Source organism: Camellia sinensis, chromosome 12, assembly GCF_055761805.1.
Source record: "Camellia sinensis isolate YWXY chromosome 12, ASM5576180v1, whole genome shotgun sequence".
Taxonomy (NCBI): domain Eukaryota; kingdom Viridiplantae; phylum Streptophyta; class Magnoliopsida; order Ericales; family Theaceae; genus Camellia; species Camellia sinensis.
In genome coordinates, this window is record NC_138972.1 from 42,524,749 (window position 1) to 42,547,830 (window position 23,082).

The 23,082-nt window shown below is 38.9% G+C and overlaps 3 protein-coding genes across 4 annotated transcripts in view; 2 read left to right on the forward strand and 1 right to left on the reverse strand.

Moving 5' to 3' along the window:
• Positions 1–2,564: 2,564 nt before the first annotated feature.
• LOC114261191 (uncharacterized) lies at positions 2,565–5,905 on the forward strand. 2 transcript variants are annotated; one of them, XM_028201404.2, is made up of 3 exons: positions 2,565–2,800; positions 3,003–3,092; positions 4,564–5,905. In XM_028201404.2, exons 2-3 carry the CDS (start codon positions 3,005–3,007, stop codon positions 5,472–5,474), a joined length of 999 nt encoding a protein of 332 aa, XP_028057205.2. In that variant the 5' UTR covers positions 2,565–2,800; positions 3,003–3,004; the 3' UTR covers positions 5,475–5,905. The 2 variants fall into 2 exon arrangements, with proteins under 2 accessions (XP_028057205.2, XP_028057204.2); XM_028201403.2 differs by having other exon boundaries at positions 2,619–3,092.
• A 5,104-nt stretch (positions 5,906–11,009) lies between these two features.
• LOC114290078 (zinc-finger homeodomain protein 11-like) lies at positions 11,010–14,302 on the forward strand. The gene is given in 5 exon segments (XM_082896819.1): positions 11,010–11,093; positions 12,179–12,264; positions 13,208–13,867; positions 14,105–14,159; positions 14,246–14,302. Coding segments are annotated over 5 exon segments (942 nt in total).
• Positions 14,303–14,871: 569 nt separating this feature from the next.
• The window catches only part of LOC114261190 (uncharacterized), a 35,421-nt gene continuing 27,210 nt past the window's right edge, over positions 14,872–23,082 (reverse strand). The window contains exon 12 of the transcript XR_014346241.1: positions 14,872–15,096. The gene's annotated coding sequence lies outside the window, so the exon portion shown is untranslated. The remainder of the gene's footprint in view (positions 15,097–23,082) is intronic.

Sequence of the window (23,082 nt, forward strand, 5' to 3'; positions counted from 1 at the left end):
TTCTGGAAAACATAACTAAATTCAATGTATAACAAGTTTCAAAGCTCAATTTATGAATTCAAGCCCCAAAGGTGAGTCAATTAAAACCACATTCAAACCCATTTTCAAGAATAACATTCAAACATGTCATGCAAGAGTTTTAAACCAAATTAAAGCTCCAAAGCTTGTTCAAATGAGCTCATTTCTTCAAAACCAGATGAAAACATGGTCTATAACAACAATATGAGCATGCATGTACCAATGTCCATGAAATCAACCTCAAAATGCAACAATACTAACATGCATGCAAGAAATGAGCTTCAATCCACCATTAATGAACCAAATCATGGCTTAGCTCTACAAATGAGGCATGAATCATGCAAGAACTAGCTCAAACACATCCATAAAGGTTGAGTTCTCTTACCTAGAGCTTCAATTACAAGTGTAGGACCACAAAGCAACAATCAACCTTCAATTCTCCAAGTTGTTTAAGCCAAATCTCAAGAACTACACAAACTCTCACTCTCTCTTCCTCAAGGTCGGCTAGAACAAGAGATATGGCTGTTGGGAATGTTCTTCAAGTGTGTACATACAAGGCTCAAGTATGTGTATTGAGTGGGCCACTCATGTGGCAAAATGGTAAATATAGCAAACTCTTTAATTAGCTTATTTTAATCTAATTTAATCATACCTAATCAGTTTTCAGATAAATATACCATAAAATCACATTAATTATGAGGGTCACGGAACATCAATCGGTTTCTAATTCGGCCGCCGATAAGGCCTTCAATTAGCAGTTTAAACATATAAGCATGAACAGATAATCATACAGGCAAACAGATAGAATGCAATTTAACTAACATATACTCAATCAATTCGGTTTCCAATTTCAGTCAGTCAGTTCAGTACTTTAATCAGTTCAATTATCAGTCAGTTATCAGTCATTATCAGTTTCGTTTAACAGTAATCGGTGATTATCGGTAATCAATTGGTCATTAATCAGCAAACAGTATGGGGGTTGTTACAACCGGGCCCGCCCCGGGCCGTCTATGGGCCGCCGGCGGGTTTCGCACCGCCACGGGACGGGGGCCAATTTTACACTCCTATTAATGTGAATTTTAACATGTCAATGTGAATATTTACATTGTCAACGGGTCGGGCCCGCCCTGGCTCGCGGGCGGGTTTCGGGCCGCCCAAGGGCCAATTTACATTTCTACAAATGTGAATTTTAAATGATAAATGTTCACATCATTAAATTGCTAATCGTTGAAAAAATATTTATAAGGGTATCAAAATTAAATATAAGAGTATAAGTGTCCAAGAAAATAGTGTAAATCAAGAAAATGGACTTTATGGAATAAAACTATACATACATAGGACTAAATGGGTTAAAAAATTCCTTCATGGACTTCTTGGGTTAAAACACTTCTAAATTGGACTTATCAATAAAAATCCCGTAAAATAATATTATAACTAAAGAAGAAAATTGATTTATGTTCTATATTAACAAACGATGAAAGATGATGTATATCATATGCACCGACTATAGAAAAAAATAGTATAACTTCATATTTTTTGAGTTATAATTAATATATATATATATATAACCTAACATAAAAAAATCATAACTAAATATCTCAAAATAATATTATAATTAAAAAATTGATTATAACTATAAAAAAAAAATTAATCATAATTAAAGGCACATATAATATGAGAGTGTATTAAGGCTGAGCAAGGAATTCGTAAAATCTGTAATCTAATCCAATCTAATCCAATCCGGTAAGTTTGGATTGGTTTTTTGAATCTATGGTTCGGTTCCGGATTGAAAAATAATAAATTCGTAGTCTACGGATTGGTTCCGGATTGAATCCCACGGTTTCGGATTGAAACCGATCCGAACCATATACAAATAGTCTATATTTATATTATATACCCTCCCGCATAGTATCTTTTTTTATTCCATATATAACCTAAACTTAAACTTAAACACGCATAATATCTTCTTTTTATTGCTTTTGTTTGTTGATTTTTAATTTTAATTTATAATGGTCTAAATACTTATACTGGAACTAGTTTTCCTACAATTGTTTCAATTTTAAAACAATATGTCACTATTGTGGAAAGACATGTTACTATTGTATTTATATTTTTATGAAATTAAATGTTCTATATTTTTTTTATTTAATTATGTAAATCCGTAGTCTTAAATCGATCTAATTCGTGTTTAAATGGATTGGTTCTACTATTTAAACGAATTGGATTGATTCTAATTTTTCAAGAACTATAAATAACAAATTAATTCTGATTTTACCCTAATTCGAATACTCATCCCCTAAGTTGTATAATAAGATTCTATATTACACACATTTTAAAGAGTGTGCATATGCAATTCATGACTAAAAAATGACATAATTTTTATTTTTTAAATTATAACTAAAAAATTTATAATTAAATATAATATAAGGCATAATTAAAAAATTTATAAATTATAATTAAATTAGTTATAACTAGAAAAAAAAAATTAAAATAAATAACTAAGGAGTGCACGTGACGTGATAGGCTTCTTGAAGAGTAGGTATATTAGAATTTCCCCCATATGTAAACACGTTTTTTTTGTTTCTTTGTTTTTTTTGTTGTTTTTTGTTTTTTGTTTTGGTGTTTCCTCTTTTGTGATCACTCTCAAAACCCTCCTCCAAGATCTTTCTCCGATCACTCAATTTGGAACCCACTGGTCTCTTCTCTGAATCAAAATCTCACAGACCCACCTTCCAATTTCTCTGCCAAATCTGTTATTCTGTCTTCTATGTTTCATGTTTCGGTACGAAACCAACCGACTGTTCTTTTCGCGGTTTTGGTTGAGTTTCTTAGTTGAATTTTGAAGACCCATCTTTGATTTTCTTGTTTTAGGGTTGATTTATTGTGCTGAACTTGTTTCTACCACGTTTGTTTGCTGAAACTCTCTGGATTCTTTTTTGTTTTGATGAAATTCTTGTAGTTTTTTTTTTTTTTATTTCGTATAGTGATGATGGGGAATTGGAGAAGACAAAGGAGTGATAATTATAATCAACAAGTTACAAGAACAGTATCACATAACAGAAAACCACCTCTTGGTATGTAGGCTCTTCTTTTTCTTGTTCTTTTTTATTATTAAACATTTTTATTTGTTTGCGTTATTTATTAGATACTTTATTATGTGTTATTTTCTTCAAATATTGTGTTTTGTAAATGTGTTTTTGGTAAATAAATAAATAGTGTCATTCAACAACCTTTCTGTTTTTAATTTCAAAATTATACAAATAATGTACCTACAAACTTTATATTTAATTTTTATTAAAAGCATTATTACTAACAGCTATTTTTACTAAAAGATTGTGTTATTAGATAGTATGATTAGCAATTATGTGTTCATAAAATCATGATGGTTAAACATGTTTTATTATAGGTTAAGAATAAAGTTTGTCCTTGTATGACTTATTTAATTTTAAAAAATTTAAAAAAATAATAATGTAAAATGGTAGAAGTCCAAAAAAAAAAAAATGGGGTTTCTTTGGATTTTAAGAAATATTTATCTTGGTGATTGTAGCTTTCTCTTTTCAATATTGAGATTTCTTTGATTTTACCAAAAGAATGTTATAGCTTGATGTGACAGATTTGGGCATTATGATGTTAGGTCTTGAAATGATAGAATTTTATAACTGCTTGTAGTTAATTGTTCTCTGTTGCACTTAGTTCAGCTCAGGTGACTAGGGTTTAAGGCCTTTATCAACATCAAGGTCCTTTGATGTGTTTTAATTCTTGTATCATTCACTAACTTCTGGAGATCTTCTGCTTTGATATTGTACTATAGTTGATTGATATGTGAAAATTTGGAAACTGAAGTTTGACATTATTTAGTTTACATTTGTTATCTTAAATTTTAGTTTTGATGTTTCCTAATTACGGAAATTTGGGGTTCAAATGTGTTTTTCAGAATGTACTGTGAGTTGTAAACCCTTGCATGGATACTGGGAAGCTGTTAAACTGTCATATTTCTATTTCTGGGTTCTGCAGTTATGGAAACATGTATAAGTTTGGGAATACCCAAGTTTTGTTGATTGCATGTGGAAATGACACCTAGAAATAATTGGAAACGGTTGGAAAACGACAACTACACGTGAGTGAAAATGGTAAACAGAACAAAACAAAAGGATTCCTTTTCATTATTGAAATCATGCAAGTCAGGAATCGGTTGTTCATATGTGTTACATGTTCTGTTCTCATCCATTATGGCTGTCCACTTGTGATTTTCAATTGGACTAATAATAAATATCCTACACAGTTCCTTGGGTCCTACATCAAGAAATATTTCTAGGACTTGTTTCCATTAGTTTTTTTATATTGTTTTCATTCATTTCTAAATGTTGTTTCCCACTGCCCTGTTTAAGTTGTTGAAAAATGTGGGACTTGTTTCTTATTTCCATTTTAGATTGTTTCTACGCATTTATCTCGTTTGGCAACTAACTCGAGTTTACTTTTGTTAGGAATTTTGTGCCTATTGTTTATCTCATGTCAGCACATTTTACACTTCACATTATCTTTCAGGTTGTTGGCAGCCAACTGTGCCCTCATGGGAAAAGAAATTTTGCACCGTGGTTGGTTCAGTTCCATGGCGAAAGCTCTTAGAAAGCAAGAATTTTATACACCTATATGACAAGGTGCTAAAATGGAATGACTGTGCAGGTGAAGAGGCTTTCATCAACGCTAAGAACCGTTTCTGGGCACAGATAAATGGGCTTCCTTGTGACATATCATTACCCGATCCAGATATTTATATTGATAAGGTAGATTGGAATTCCAATGTTGATCCTGAGCTGCTATTGGACTTGGAATGTGAATCTACGGTACCTGCCAACCAAGAAAAAGTGGAGCAGGTTGTGATTCTTGGTGAATCTCTTGTCCCAAGCCACTTATTCTTTTCCACTGGGTGGGGAGATGCCGAAGATGATTTAAAGAAGAATGGTTCATCCTCGGAAATTAAGGTAAATTCATTGGAGCGCAGTTGTGATCAGGCTAATGGAAATGTTAGAGAGAATGAATGGGAAAATGGTTGTAATGATTCGTGGTGCGAGAATCAAGGTAACCAAATCATGAAAGAGTGCGGGAATCAAGGTAACCAAATTATGAAAGATAGTGGATGGGAAGATGGTTGGAATCAGTGGGAGAATAATAATTATGAGGCTGATTATAGGAATCAAGAGCGCTCTGGTAGGTACATGTCAAGCTACAAAACCTCAAGGTTTCATGGTGATGACCATCTAACAAAACGGGAATGGAGGAATGGAAAGGGAAGGAAGAGCGTAAATTTTGTTTATGAACGACCATTTACGGATAAGAGAACCACGCCGAGGCAGTGGAACTTGATGAATACATGCGGACCAGTCAGCCATCATGGATTAGCCAAACAGGGAAATCAGTGGGGTTTGGAGAAACCAGTTTCTTGGATTCAAAAGTAACTAGTATGCTATTTGGTTGGCCTAATAAGGAAATCAGCGGAGTTGGGAGAAACCAGTTTCTTGAATTCAAAAGTAATTAGTGTGCTCTATTTGGTTGGCCAAACAAGGAAATTAGTAGAGTTGGGAGAAATCAGTTTATTTGGTTCATTCTATTGTATATCAAGGTACATCTTGTAAGAATGGTACGTAATACCTAAGTAGCATCCATCATGTTTAGTTGTGCTATTTTTTTTCGGAAGAGTTTCCTCTTGAGATGTTGAACATGTTTTTGCAGAATTGGAGGAGAATGTATCATAAGGCATATATTTGTTTGTTTTCACATAGGCTTTTGGTGTCTCCCTGAGCTTATGTAATGATAATTTGGACGTCAATATGCAGTTATTAATTTGCACAAGCAGGTTAAGAATAAGATTTGTTCTTTCATTGTCAGTGATTTTGAACCTGGGTTAATCTATTCGTGTTGGTTAATTCTTGCTGTTTGCTGTTTCCTGCTTGCTGCAGCTTAAATGGGCTCTGCTTATGGTTTTCTTATTTTGGGATTTAGCTTATGTGGTTGGTAAAAATAAGCTGAAATAAGCTGATAAAAGTGAGTATCCTTGAAAATTAGGAGATGGTTTTTTTTTTTTTTTTTTTTTTTTTTTTGGATTATGCTCATAAATTATTATCCTTGAAATTGGGGGATGTGTATTACAATTTGATCAACTTTCAGTTGCAAAATTGAATAATTTTTTCATATCTTGTACAGGATGTGTAGATCAAGTTGTAAATTTCTTTTATTTTCTCTTTTATATGTGAATCATACTAGTTTGTACGTATAATAAATTCAAACTCATCTGTGTACTCTGTGGTGTTGGATTCACTCAGTGGAGACCTTAGTTCGTATGGTACTGAAAAAAATGTTTGTGATACATTTATTTTTTTTCCTTTGTAGTAAGTATTGTATTGATCTTGTTTTCTGGATGTTTTGTGAAAATAAAGACGATTAAAAGGTTGAAAATATTCATTACTTTTTCATATTCTCTTCATTTTTTTTTTCAGCAATGATAGAGACTACTAAAAAATTCTATCACTAATAGCTCTAATGAGTTAGAAAATATAAAAAATAAAAGAAAAAAGAAAAACACAAGTGGCAACCATCACATTAAAGGGAGAGCCACCTCATTAGTGCAGTGTTCCATTTTTAGTGCTCCTAAGTATTATTTTTTTTTTTATCAAAAACAATTTTTAAAAACTTGAAAATAACTTTAAAAAGTGTATCGTTTAAATGGGGGCATGATGCTTGATGCACAGCAGTAACTGTTGTGCGGCCCATGAAATTTGTTTCGAGTTTTATTTTAATGATCTGAACTGTTTAGATTTTAAAAAAATATCGAGAATAATATGCTTATGAAAAAACAAGTTAATCAGATATCGATAATCATTTCATTCAAGCACATTTGTGTATTAGAAAAATGAATATGTATGTATCAAACTGAATATAATTATGATTTCATAAAGAGTTTTCGATATCCGATTAATTTAATTTTTTACATATATATTTTTTTCAATAATCTTTAAAATTTAAACGGTTCAAATCATCAAATAAAATCCAAAACAAGTCCTATGCCGCTAAACAGCCACCGCTATGCATCAGGCACAACCGCTATGCATCAGGCACAACAGTGACTCAAAATTCCAAAATGAGGTTGTTTTTCCTCCAACCCGTTATGTAAGAGCTTCTACATTTCAACGAATGTGGCAATTGATGATTGGCTACTTGCTATACAAACCAAAATTTATCCAATTCCACTTTGTTGTGATCAACATTAAGGTTTTGTTTCTTTTGACGTAAAATTTTTTTACTCATTTTTTTGTTGTTTGGTTAAACAAAAATTAAGTAAAACATATTTTAAGGAAAAAAATTTTGCACTATTTTTTCAAAAATAACTTACTTTTAAAAATTTTGTAAGTCAATTTCTACAAAAATTAGTTCTCACTCACTATCTTTTTAGCACATTTAGCCTTTCAAATAAATATCTCAACTCATTAAAAAAATCATAAATGACACTTTATTAAATTAAATTTCTCTTTTAGGCAAATAAAATGTTTTGGTCAAATTACCAAAAACAAAAAAAAAAACCTTGGATTTCACGCATTTTCAAATTAAACCCCAGGATTTGAATTGGATCAATTTGAATCTTAAATTTTCATAAGATTTCAATTCCGATCCTCCATCCAGTTCTGTTAACTTGTTTAACATAACAAAATTCAATAGAACGCGTGGCACTACTTTACTGGTTCTTTTAATGTTATTTTGATCTGAACTTTGATTTTGCTAACACCAAATTAGGACCAAGATTTATCAACCATCAAACAAATCAAGACCACCCATCATCAAAGCTATAGGCATTAAACGCATGGGATCAACTCTCTCTCTCCCTCTCTAATGGGAGGCCTCGAATTCTGGCAATGCATGATTGCCAACTCCGTCGAACACCTAGCCATGTTCCCGGTCAACACCCTCAAAACCCGCATGGAAGCCATTGGATCCTCCTCTTCCCCATCTCCCACTGTTAAGAGCATCTCCAATGCACTAGGCATATAATACTTGTTAGTTAAAATGCCTAGTGTGATTCACTTTTTTCAATTCCAATGCACTAGGCATATGATTAGGCATTTTGGCTCAACTCATATTCACTAGCTACATGTAGCTAGCCTTCAACGCTAGGCAAAATGTATTCGATCATTAGGATCATTTCCCTCCATCTTTGTTGTTGACGTGGCATTCTATAAAATTAATAGTATTTGGATAAATAGCTAAAATAAAGAGCATGGTTTGAGTAAAAACATAAAACAGTTGATAGGCAAAATAAAATTTATACTTTATAGTAATATTTGGATAGGTAAAATACCTACTACCGTTGGAGATGCTCTAATCTCCGCCAACCCCTCAGCTCCATTCTCAAGCTCGAAGGTCCTGTCGTCCTCTACAGTTTCATCGGCGCAACAGGGAATGGTAGATAGAAGGGGATGTGACGGATCATATATTCATAAGAAAAATCAAAAGCATTAATTTCCGAAAAATGTTAGGGATCATCAATTTTTTTTTTTTTATGAAAATGATCATGAAAAATTTGTGATCCTTAGATTACCTTGATTAGTATGTGGTGTTTTATTCTAAATATAATTCAAAGGTCACAAGCCTTTCATAATAATTTTCATGAAAGACTTTTCATGACACCTTGTTGTTAATTTCCTATCCCTAGTAAATGGCCCTAACCTCATCTTCCTCCGATCTAATGGTCAACCACACCAGACACAAAGACTTCTCGTCTCTCTCTCCAAACACCAAACTCTCTCTTTCAACTGGGTACAAAAGAGTCTTTGGCAGTAGATTCAACGATAACCCCCCAATCATTTCTCTCTCTCTCTCTCTCTCTCTCTCTCTCTCTAAACCACCTACACTTTCTCTCTCGACAAGTAGGCCAGCCATGGCCTTATCTTCATTTCTCACTCTTTCCCAAGCCATTCTCTCTCGCTCCACCACTCACCCACATGGCTCTTTTAACCCTTCCAACCACCGTCACTATTTCTTTCTTCCCACCTTCTGCCTCCGCCCCCTGCCCAGCCCGGTTGATGTTGGCCCCTCCAGTCCTTGTTCTTCTTCTTCTTCCTTCTCTTCTTCTTCTTTCTTCCTTCTTCTTTCTTCTTCTTTTCAAATTCGGGCAATTCGGAGGGGTTCTTTTCGAGCTACATATCACTTCTGTATTATTAAAAGGTGAAAAGAGATGGTGGATGATGAAGGAAAGAGAAAAGAATTGAGCTGATGGTGTAGGTAGGTAAAAGAGAAAGAGAAATGAGCAAATGATTATATGTCATGTGTGTATTAATTTTTTTTTTTTTGGTCAAACAAGTTAATTGATAGATGGTTAACATTGCTACGAAATAAGAAATTTAGAATTTAAATTAATACAATTCAAATCTTGAGATTTAATTTGAAAAACATGCGAAATCTTGGTTTTTTTTTTTTTTTTTTTTTTGTAATTTGTCCAAATATTTTTGTTAACCAAACGCCCAAAAACAAAAGCAGTAACATTTTTTGTGTAAAATTAATTTATAAAAAAATATTTTTTATGTAAAATATTTTATATTGAAACAAACGGAGCCTAATAGTATTTAGGAATCCTAAATATTTTAACTTGTGTATTTTTTTTAATTTAATAAATATTTGTCTAAAAATATATTCTTGAACTTTTTACAAGAATTTTCTTATTCTTGGGTCAATTAAATACTATGTAGTTGTTGGGTTTGAATTTGGTGGATTTCTCATTGGTTGGTAGACTTTCTAACTATTATGTATTAGTGGTTTGTTCGATTATTTAAATATTTCTTATGATTGTAATAACTTTCCTATCTAAAAAAAAAACTTTTGTTTTTTATTAGAGAAAATTTCATTTTTACCCCTATACTTTGTCTCAATTTTCAATTACACTCCCAAATTTTGAATAATTTCAATTTTACCCTCAAAGTTTTTGAAATCGTATCATTTTTACCCCTACCGTCACATTTGAAATGGAAAACGTTAAAAAAATTATATTTTTGCCTCAAATTTCAAAAGAAAGATATAAACTCACCATCTTTTATCCAAACTCATCATCTCTCATCTTCTTCCAATTTTTCCCTCTCCTCCGCCCTTGCAAGCACTACCACTACCACTACCACCAACAACCACCGTAATCACTCAATTTTTCAACCCAACTTCTCTTAAACCCAAATTCACTCACTCAATATATATACATATCATCTCTTTATCAACTTCTCTCAAATCCAAATTCACTCACTCAATATTATCTAAAACCCATATCAATTATTTATATATATGTATATATACATAACATCTCTTCATCAACTTCACCACCTTCATTAATTTCATTAACATCACCACCCGAACCACCAATTTCACTGCTACCGAACTCCATTACTGCAACCATGAGAATCACCACCACCATCACCACCACCTTTCAATACCAAAACCACCTCTTTCACAACCAAGTTCCATCACCATTACCATCAAGCTCCATGACCACCATTACCGCGAGCTCTGCCGCCATCGCCAGATCACCGCCACAACCATCATCACCAGTTTCATTACTACCTAGAACCATGCTCCACATCATGTTATAAGTGAAGAAGAAGGAAGAGAAAGATGGATGAGAAACAAACGAAAGATAAATGTTTCAAAATTTTTAAAGTTAGTTTTCAGATGACTTTCGGCATGCCGAAACTGCCCATTACATGAAAAAGTGAGAAAGCAAGGTAGTATAGAATGCAGTAGGAAGTGACGTGAAGAGAATGGCAAAATAATGAAGTAAAATCGGCAAAAATCGAAAATGATATGATGTCTGAAAGATAGCTCAAAGAAAAATCAGAAATGAGAAAAGTCTTTTTTTTTTCTATCAAATTTTGGAGCTCCGACAGTATGCAAAAAGAGGAAGAATGAGACATGTGAGAGGTGATACAAAAACTAGGCCGTAAGATAAATCCAACGACATAAATATGAGGCGAAATGGAGTTATGACGCAGGAGATAAAAGGGATTGAAGTGGTGGTAAGGAAAGAGGGTGAGTTTGGATTGGAGATGGTGAGTTTGCATAATTTTTTAAAATTTGAGGTCAAACTGCAATTTTTTTAATGTTTTTCATTTCAAATGTGACGGCAGGAGTAAAAATGATACGATTTCAAAAACTTTAGGGGTAAAATTAAAATTATTCGAAGTATGGGAGCATAATTGAAAATCGAGACATATAGGGTTAAAAATGAAATTTTCTCTTTTGATTACAGTTATTTGTTTAACAAGATTTTATGTCATATTTTAGTTGATCAAATTGATTGTTGAAGTTTTTTGTTCTAAAAAAAAAATAATTGTTGAAAACAATGTCCTAGCAAAAAAAACAAAAAACAAACAAAGAGAGAGAATGCCATGATCTTGTTAAAATACATTTTTTTAAACTTCTTACAAAAAATAAAAGTTTTAATCATAGAAATTTTGATTTTTTATTTATAATAAATAATGTATTTTTTTTAAAATGACTTAAAAGGTGATTTTGTTAATATTTGGAAGTGCTGATATTTTGAGAGGAAAAACTTGAAAATATGAATTCAGACTAAAATATGAATTGAGTAATTTATTCAAACAATGGCCATTTTGAGTACACCGAAAAAGTCTATTTATTTGTCTATTAGTTTATGGGTTTGGTTATGGTGTGCAACTTACACCTTACACCTTATACCTTACACTTACACCTTACACTTACACCTTTTGTAAAAAATTAAACCTTACACTTATACCTTTTTTGAGGTTGCACACCATGTGCAACCCACTTATACCTTACACCTTACACTTACACCTTACACTTGCACCTTATACTTATACTTACACCTTACACTTACACTTTTTGTGTAAGTGGCACATGGTGTGCACTTGCACACTTAAGAAAACTCCTTAGTTTATCATTTTATTTTTTTACACATCTTTTTATAATAAGTAAACAAATTATAAGCTATATTCAAAACAAATCTTCAAATAAGTTATACTTTTAAATTTAACCACGGTCACAGTTACATTTGAATTCAATACAGTTAACGTACATGGGTGTGCTACAATTAGAAAATTGATTCGTATAAACTATTATAGTTAATATTATAATATTTTAGTGATTTCAACAGGCTAGTTATTACATTAGCTATTTTAACAAAAAAATTCAAAGTAAGTTACATTTGAAAGCTTTAGAAGGCTCATTAAACAGTTCTGTGTATAAATAACTAAAATAAAGAGTAACGTTGGAGTACATAAATAAAAAAGAAATTAGACAAAATAAATAATTATTTTTTTTATATTTTAGCTAATAAAAAATGAAAAATATGGTTAGAATTGCTCTAAGGTCATGAGTAAATTGGAACCATTGATTCTTATTTCTGGATAAAATTTTGGGTAAATAATTTTGAATTTGTAATCTTCTTGTTTAGAAATAGGATTTGAAATAGGAAGGGAAAGAAAAGAAACAAAAAGGAAAATGATTCAAGAAAATTATTTTACCTAAAATTTTAAGATGAGTGATTCTATTTACACCACCAATCTAACTGCTTATACTCTCAAATTTTATTTATTATTTTATTTTATATTTTCATAATTTATACAATTTTTTTATTACCTTCATCTCTAACCTTCCTCATTTTCCTTCTCTTTACACCCAAAACCTAAAAAACCCTAACCTAGTTCTCCCCCATCACCACCACCTCCACCGGCTCACTACCAGCGTCGCCACTCCATCAAGTCTCATAAAGTAGAGATATTGGATGACTCCTAATGCAATTCTAAGGAATTTCCCTTGGAATTCAGTATGGTCTTCCTCCAGATTTACCTCAAAAGTATTCAAATTTTTGTTTTGAAATGCTTGTTTGATGCATTACCTACGTGCAGCAGCTTGTTTAGAGGCATGAGAAATGGTTAGCGTTTTGTTTCTATTCTACAGACTAAGCGTGTGTTTGGGAAGGCAACTTCAGGTTAAATTAGCCATGTCCCGACAAAAAAGGCTAATGTAGCCACATGGAGACAAAACAGAAATCACGGGCAAGTTCATACCCTTATTGGGGTAAATTTACCAAAATACCCTCACTGTTTTGAGCAAAACCCTAACCCTAATTCTAATCAGCTGTTACATTCTGTTGATGTTTCATCCATGGACACTGCCACAGCCGCCCCCACAACCACCGGCATCACCATCGCCACCTGAATGGCCCACCACCACCGCCGCCGCCACCTGCGGTGTCTGCTTACAAGGAATATCTCAAGAACCACGCTACCTCTCTGGGCGACCACGTTGTCGACGACTGCGGCGAGTTCATGCCCTCCCTCACCTCCATCTCCACCAACCCCACCTCGCTAAAATGCGCCGCTTGTGGCTGTCACCGCAATTTCCACCGCCGTGAGCCGAAAGACCCACCACTACCCTCCACCGCCCAACACGTCATCGAGTACCAATCGCAGTACCGCTACCACCCTCCGGTGCTACCACGCAGTCTAAATTCAGCATCTCCGCCGCCGATCTCCTCCGCCTACTATCCATCAACACCCCACATGCTCCTCGCTCTCAGTGCCGGGTTATCGGGGCAAGTACCGCCAAAAAACAGACCGGTAAATTCATCCGGGACGGGTAACCCAAATGGGCGGAAGAGACATAAAACGAAATTCACGCAGGATCAGAAGGAGAGGATGCTGGAATTTGCGGAGAGAGTTGGGTAGAAGACGTAGAAGAGGGATGATGAAGTAATCGCCGAGTGCTGCAGCAATGTTGCAGTCGGCAGAGGCATTTTCAAGGAATTAGAGAGAGAGAGAGAGAAACAACTTGAAGGGCAGTTTGGTCTTTTAACATGGAGACACCCCACTAAAAAGTCAAAAAATCAAAAAAGCCAAAAAATCCTTCCCAAACCAGGCTTTTTAGCCCCGGGCTAAAATAGCTAAAAAAGCCAAAAAGCCAAAAAGCCAACCCACTTCCCAAACGGAGGCTAACTGGGCAGGTAAGGTATGCATCATTTTCTTGTACTTCAGATTCTGAAATATAGTATTACACCATTTTTGTTTCTATTGTATAGAATATTTGTGACGTGGAGGCTGTTGTATGATCACTTGGGCTGTATCTTAAATGATGTTGGTTTGATAAATCAAAGTTCGAAGTTAATTATGAAAAGAATAGGACTTGTATCAAATTGGTTGACATTGTTTTTCTGTTGCAGGACTCGCTTTTCAATGGGATGAAAAGAGTTGGTGTGTTTCCAACAGATAGAACTTAAAAGACTGAAAAGGATTGAGCTTGGGTTGTGTATTTTGCAGAAGCAAGAGTAGGCTGGTTAGATTATTTTATTTGAATTGAGAGAATGTAACATGTCCTAGCATCGGGTGCAATTTACCTAAGCCGCCAAATCCTCTTTTTTTTTTTCAAAAATTTTAAAGAAGTATTTTATTTTATAAATTATTTATTTCATAGGTAAAGCAAAGAGATCAAGAGATGGAGAAAGAAAAAGAAAGCAAAGAGAGAATGGAGAAGAGAGTTAAGGAAGAGTATAGAGAATTAACAAGAAAAATAAAATAAAAAAGAGAGATTAAAAGATGAGATGAGAAGAAGAAAAAGGAGGAAGGCAATAAAGAAGAATTGGAGTGGCCAAGATGATAACTGTGGAGTGTTTATGTCATGATCCGAAACCGTTCCTAGAGGTTTGGATCATGACCGGCTAGTAATCACAAGATTATCTACGATCTCAGATAGAATTCAAATCATAATTAAGTATATGTGACTAGAACCAGAAGCAAAATGACAAAATTTTGTCCAATAAATTGTGCATTATATGACACAAACAAAACATTTTATACATTAATAACTTACATTCATATATATACAAATAGATATTACATGTCTAAAGATCATTCATAAGTCATCGACATACAAACCCAAAAACTTATGTATAGGTCAAATATGACTAACAAAAGAAAACAAAGGAACAAAGGTATGAGGCACTCCACAACTGACTTCATAAAAATTTGAATAATCTTTCACAGCTTCACTAGGGCTGGACATCCCATTGCTCACCTACATACATATATATAATGGAGTGAGTTAAAATCCAATGAATAACATTAGTGTAAAGATGTTATATGAATAAGTTTTAATACTTAGATAAAATTATTCTCATATCAATTTTGTATCACAGCGGAACGACCTTGGGTCCAATACATGACAGAACAATCTTGGGTCCAATTCATTAAAACTGTATAATGACCATTTGCTTAACACATAACATATATATCATAACGACCTTGGGTCTATCACATCGAACACACATAACGACTTTAGGTCCATCAAATCAATTACACAAAGTAACCTTGGGTCCATCATATGCATTCATAAGTCAATCACATTTACAAATATAATATTGATCGGATAGACAAAAGGCTCATTCATAAGCAAAATTATGAATTCAAAAAAGCTTATCACATTGGAACATTCACAAAATAGAGTATAATAAAATATCTTTACTAAGATATTACTTACAGCGATTTAAGTTGTTGTCATGTCTCCATGGATCAACTTACATATCACATAAATATGTAGACACATTGAAGCTCGTTGTTTAATCGAATCATTCTTAACTTATTCAATTCTCTTATGTCAAGTTCTTTCTTGTTATTTTATTCATGAGGCTTAATTCATGCATAAGAATGCTTAGAAAGGAGTGGGAACGATGATATGAGCAGAATATGACTTTTCAAAATGTGCTGAAATAGGACATTTCGTTCAAGTGCACTAATAGTCGCTCAAGCGGACCACATGGTCTGCAAAAATACTAGATGGTTTGAATCTAGGCTCGATGGTCGCTCAAGCCAATGTGCAAAATAAACTGAGGTTGCTCGAGTAGTCACCTGGTCACTCGAGCCATATGCAATGCTCTGTAAAAATACTGAAAGCTCTCATTGTATGCTCGAGCAGTGACTTCATCGCTCAAGCGATGAGGTCGAATTTGAGGTTTTCAAAATAGGGTTTTAAGCTTCAAATCTTGAGTTCCAAATGTAATGTCTTGTGATGTGTATAAGCCCATAAAGGCCATGAACCACCCACAGCCCATCACTTGAAGCACAGAGCATAACCCAGCTGACGAGGTCCAGGACAGCTGGAGTCCAACATGACACAAAGAGCTAATGACATTCAGACACACGACAAGAGAAGGATGAACCACATCAACAGACAAAGATCTGCAAAGTTATTGACACTGCACATCACCATTAATGCAGCCCATCACAGCATATATTACGACAACACCTCTCCGCCGGAACAGGACCCCCTTACCCTGAGCAAGGCGAGCTACAGCATAGGCTTTCGGCAAGGAGAGCAGGTCGGAAGGGACAGTGAAATGATTGCCAAAGGATATAAGCGAACGTTGTAGACAAGGAAAAAGGTTAAGTTCTCTATCTCAAATCCTCTCTCATATACTCTGCTTCTCTTCCTAACTTGTTCGTCGGAGAGTTCGCTGGGGGACTATCCCGTTCCCCGTTGAACTTGTTTGCAGGATATCCGGTGGGCTCGATCTTCTGGGCTTGACCTTGGGGAGCTTGGACCAGTCTGATCCATTCACTGGGACGAATGGTATCAACAGTTGGCGCTGTCTGTGGGAACGCTTTGCTCCGCACGCCGGTTGTGATCACTGTCGCCGGAGGCCCCGTTCCAACAATCTCTCTCTCCTACCCGTCAAAGTGCATGGTCACGACTAGATCCATGGCTTCTCACAATAATGATACCGACCATCAAAACGACCCCCCCCAATCCAAACAACCCACCACAGTACTTTATCGAGCTTACCAACAGCATCAACCGCATGGCCGAACAAAATCAGGCCTTGATAAATGCCTTACTTCAAAGGAACCTTCCGATTCCTCCTCCACCACCTCCAGATATTCCCTCCAACCGAGAAAGAACCCCGAGCCATACTGCCCCCCAACCCCATCTACCCAACCTGGAAGGTTTGCAACCTCCCCACCCACACATAAATCCACCACCGCCACCCCCATCCCCACACCCGTCGGTCGTAGCACCAGCCCCTGAAGGGGAGGCCAGCAGCGTCCAACCTCTACTGACTGACTAGGGAGACCACGTTCCACTCTGGGACGCCGAGCTCCGAGCAATGAAGCTCCAACTCCAAGGAGTCATCCAGAACAATCAGAATAAACCCTCTACCACAGCAAATTCACTATTTGTTGCCTCCATTCGGGACAAACCTTTGCCCGCCAAATTCAAGATGCCCACCATTGACTCCTTTGATGGTACGACAGATCCAGTCGACCATCTGGAGACCTATCGTACACTCATGATCCTTCATGCCTTCCCCGACGAGATCATGTGTCGGGCTTTCCCCGTGACACTGAAGGGGTCAGCCCGACTGTGGTTCAGTCAGTTACCGACGGACTCTGTCTCCACTTTCCAACATCTCACTGACTCTTTCCTCAGCCATTTCATTGGAGCCTAACGCCAACGCCGTCCTACAACCCAACTCCTCAACATCCGTCAGACCGAGGGGGAGTCACTACGTAGCTTCGTTACCCGCTTCAACACCAAAGCCCTACAAGTAGCGGAGAATGACGATAAGGTCATCCTTACGGCTTTCATGGCCGGGCTGCGATCGTCCGATTTCCTCTTCTCCCTCTCCAAAAACCCCCCGACCTCTATGGCAGCCCTATTATCCAAAGCTCAAAAATATATGAATGCCGAAGATTCACTGGCCGCTCGCCAAGATCCAATATCCAAAAACCCGCCCCCCAGAGAAAAAAGAAAAGACTCGAACCCAAGAAACACCCAGTATAACAGCCAAATGCCCCAATATCCCGACCGACCTCCTCGCACTGACCGGCCGGCACCAGCACGACCCCCCGGTCGGTTCGAGCGGTACACACCCCTCAATTCTCCTATGGAACAAGTTCTCTACCAAATCCAACGGAATTACCCCCTCAAATGGTCCCTGCCTTCACGGACCCCTTCCAACCGGAAAGACCAGTCCAAATACTGTCGCTTCCACCAGGACCACGGCCACAACACTGATGATTGCATCAACCTCAAGGATCAGGTCGAGACCCTCATTCGTCAAGGGCGTCTCAGTCGATTCACGGACACCCGCCCGTAACAGAGGCAACGAACCGAGCCCCTCAGAAACAACCGCCGACGTACCCCACCTCGGCAGCCAGCCCAACCTGCCCAAGGCCATGACCACCTCGCACAACAGCCTCGGCCCCCAGGTAACCCCCCTCCACCAGTTGGTGAAATCCGAGTCATTTCTGGTGGCCTTGCTTGCGGCGGACCTTCCCGCTCCGCTCAGAAAGCAGAGCTCAGGAAAATAAGGCAAGGTTCGGACAAAGCAGTGGACACGGTAGACCGACCTTCCACGCAGCCCAAGAAGTGGACAGAGCCCATCACCTTCACGGACGCCGATCGTACAGGCATCCGTTATCCTCATGATGACCCCCTCGTCATTTCTGCCCTTCCCTCCAACTATAAGGTCAGGCGGGTTCTCATCGACAACGGTAGTTCGTCTGACATCATATTCCTCAGTTGCTTCCGCCAGCTAAAGATTGGGGAGGAAAGCCTGTCCCCTCTCCAAACCCCCTTGGTCGGTTTCACTAGCGACCGGGTGGCCTCCATCGGCTCCGTTGACCTCCCCATCACTATTGGCGAATACCCACGGCAGACTACCAAGTTACTCACCTTCCTTGTGGTCGACTGTCCCTCTGCCTACAACATCATCCTCGGTTGTACCGCCCTCAACGCTTTCCAAGCTATCACTTCAATCTATCACCTCGCCATAAAGTTCCCTACCGACCAGGGGGTCGGGACAGTACGGGGAGAGCAGACCATCGCCAGGGAATGTTATGTCGCCTCACTCAAAGAAGTCAAGTTGAAGGAGGCCATGATCATTGAAGGACTTGACGCCCGAGATGAGGATGAACTGGTCAGGGGCGAACCGGTGGAAGAGCTCATTGAGATTCCCATCGATCCCACCAACCCAATGAAAACTGCTAAGATCGGTAGCCAGCTATCCCTCCAAGCCAAGGCGGACCTTACTGCACTTCTGACCGAGCACAATGATGTATTCGCCTGGACTCATTCAGATATGCCAGGCATAGACCCTTCTTTTATAACTCATCGCCTCAGCGCTGAACCTCATTTCCGACGTTACCGCCAAAAGCAGCGCATCTTTCATCAGGAGCACAATACTCTTATAGCCGCAGAGGTCGACAAACTCCTTGAGGCCCAATTCATCAAAAATGTCGACTACCCTAAATGGCTGTCAAACGTGGTCCTTGTCCGCAAGAACAATGGCAAATGGCGACTTTGTGTCGATTACTCTGACCTGAACCGAGCTTGCCCCAAAGACAGCTATCCTCTGCCCCGTATAGATCTGCTGGTCGATGCCACGGCTGGTCATCAAATGCTCAGCTTCATGGATGCTTTCTCCGGCTACAACCAAATTCTCATGCACCCGTCCGACCGGGAACATACATCCTTCATCACCGACCGAGGTGCCTACCATTACCAAGTAATGCCATTCGGATTGAAAAATGCTGGGGCCACCTACCAACGGTTGGTCAATGCCGTCTTCCATCACCAAATAGGTCGGAATATGGAGGTATACGTCGACGACATGCTAGTCAAGAGCAAACTCTCCACCGATCACCTGATAGACCTGCAGGAGACCTTTGCCACGCTACACAAGTACCAAATGAAGCTCAACCCAGAGAAGTGCACCTTCGGCGTCGGATCTGGGAAGTTTCTGGGTTTTATGGTCAACCAGCGGGGCATTGAAGCTAACCCTGAAAAAATCAAGGCCCTGGTTGAGATGCAGTCTCCCAGGACGGTCAAGGAGGTTCAAAGACTCACTAGCCGAGTTGTAGCCCTCAACCGTTTCATTTCCCGCGCAACAGATAAGTGCCTACCGTTCTTCAAAGTTCTTCGGCAAACTTTTGAATGGACAACTGAATCTGAAGAGGCTTTTCAGCAGTTAAAGCAGTGCATGGCCAATCCACCTCTCCTTTCACAAGCAATTACGGGCGAGTCCCTCTTCCTCTACTTAGCCGTCTCAAGCACCGCAGTCAGTACAGCTCTTATCAGGGAAGACGACTCTGTCCAACGACCGGTCTTCTACATCAGTCGGGCTCTCAGGGAGGCAGAGCAGAGCTACCCCCTGTTAGAAAAATTATCCTTGGCCTTGGTCACCGCCTCTAGACGACTCCGTCCTTACTTCCAAGCCCATTCCATAGTGGTCCTTACCGACCAACCCTTGAAGAAGGTCATGTAGCAACCAGAACTTTCCGGCAGACTTATACAGTGGTCAGTGGAACTCAGCCAGTTTGGCATCTCTTACCGACCTCGAACAGCAATTAAGGGACAGGTTATCGCCGACTTCATCTTGGAATTCACTAATCCTATCCCAACCACTGCCCCTCCACCCCTGCCAGCTCCCATCGAGCCAGAAGACCCTCACTCTTGGACTCTCAACGTCGACGGATCATCCCGTAGGCAAGGTAGTGGGGCTGGCCTCATTCTCACCAGCCCTGAGGGTGGGTATTTCAAATGTGCGCTCCGCTTCTTGTTTGAAGCCAGTAACAATGAGGCCGAATATGAGGCACCAATAGCAGGCCTTCGCCTAGCCAAGGACATTGGTGTCAGCCACATCCGAGTGCTCGGCGACTCTCAGCTCATCGTCGAACGGATCACGGGCGAATTAGACGCCAAGGAGGGCACGATGCGAACTTACAGGGATCTCGCACTCCCCCTTGTTCGCCTCTTCAATACCTTCCACATCAAGCACATTCCTAGGGTAGAGAACTCTAAGGCAGATGAGATGGCCCAGCTGGCTTCCACAGACCAGTCCGCCCTCAGCAGGGGTGTCCGCCTCGAATACCTGTCCCACCCCGTCATTTCCCCCGACCAGCATGAAGTACAATTCCTCCAAATTGAGCCCATCCCTTGGGCATCGAATATCTTTCGATTTCTGACGGCAGGGGAACTCCCAGATGACCACCAGCAAGCCGCCAAAATCAAGGTACGATCCTCCAATTACATCCTTGTCGACGGCATCTCGTACAAACGTGGTTTCTCACGCCCCTATCTGCAGTGCCTCAATCCGACTCAAGCAACTTATGTGATGCAAGAAATTCATGAGGGTATTTGCGGCAATCATTCGGGCGGCAGGTCCCTGGCCTACAAGATACTTCGCACAGGATATTTCTGGCCTACTCTCAACCAAGACGCGGCTGACTTCGTACTCAAATGTGACAAGTGTCAACGCTTTGCCAACATCCCCCATGCTCCTCCTACAGAGTTGATCACGCTTTGCAGCCCCTACCCATTCGCCAAATGGGGAATCGACTTGGTCGGTCCACTTCCCACCGGCCGAGGTCAGACCAAGTTTGCAATCGTCGCCATTGATTACTTCACCAAGTGGGTAGAGGCGGAACCCCTCGCCACCATTACCGAACGGAACACGACCAAGTTTATCTGGCAATCAATCGTTTGCAGGTTTGGCATCCCCCAGGCCATCGTCTCCGACAACGGTAAACAATTCGACAATGCCAAATACAGAAAGTTCTATTCAGACCTGTAGATTTAGCCCTGCTTCTCTTCCCCCGGTCATCCCCAAGCCAATGGCTAAGTTGAGGTCACCAACCGTTCCCTTCTGAAGATCATCAAAACCAAGCTAGAAGCTGCTAAGGGACTTTGGGCTGAGGAACTTCCAAATGTACTCTGGGCTTATCGAACTACAGCTTGGACTCCCACTGGGGAAACCCCTTTCCGCTTAACATATGGCGCTGAGGCGGTTATCCCAGTCGAAGTTGGTCTGCCTACCCCCAGGGTTTTACATTCGGATCCAGCACTAACTGAAGAACTCCGTCGGGCAGACCTGGACCTAATTGAAGAACTCAGAGACACCACCGCTGTCCGACTGGCCTCATACCAACAGAAAATGAGAACACACTACAATCGCAAGGTCCGACCAAGGGAGTTCACTGTAGGGGATCTTGTCCTAAGAGAAGCAACCCTTGCCACCAGAAATCCGACCGAGGGTAAATTAGCAGCCAAATGGAAGGGACCTTACATTGTGAAAGCTCGACCCCGACCAGGCACCTACCGACTTCAGGACATGGAAGACCTCCCCCACCCATGGAACGCCGAACACCTTAAACGTTACTTTCAATAAAGTTCCTATTTTTGTATTGCTCAGTCACTATATTTTTTTTTCGGGAAACTCACACATTCTTGATATTCCCCCACGCAATGTAACTTCTTGATTATATATCTCAGCTATCTATATGTTGTCTCAGTAACATTCTTATTTGCAGCATTAAAAGACTGAGCACTAAAAGCCTCAGCCAGACTGAGCACTAAAAGCCTCAGCCAGACTGAGCAAGAGCCGCCTCGGGCAGTCCGACCGTTAACACACTTAGCCAGACCGAGCCCTGAAGACCCCATCCGGACTGAGCGTGAAGCACTCGGCCAGGCCTAACATATTGGGCTCGGTCAAAACCACCCCTGCAAAACTTCACACGTGTGGAATTAATAGTCACACTTAGTCACAATTCCAGGTCCAAGTCTTCACAACACTCTTTACTTAGTCAAATTTCAAAGATCTTTTTATCACTTTTTAAAAAAAAAAAAGTTCACAGGCTTATCATTTTAAGTCTCACTTTGCTTTGTGGCGTTCTCAACTTTAGTCTGCATTCAGTCTTTATCACAAGTTTAAATTTCACTCTTATTAACCAGGAGTTCTATGCACACTACGCCCATGCTCCATTCATCTCAGACACACAAACAGAAACAATCAAATGACAATCAAACGAAATTTTATTCATTCACAATTTTGTGTAAAAGTTCATTACAGTAGTTCATATACAAATATTCATTACAAAAAAAAAATAAAAACAAACAAAAACAACAAACCAACAAACTATCTTTTTCTCCTGCCGCCCCAGTTACTCCTCCTCACTGGAGAGGAGGTCTTCTTCTTCAATGCCTTCATCCAGGGGGGTTTGTGCC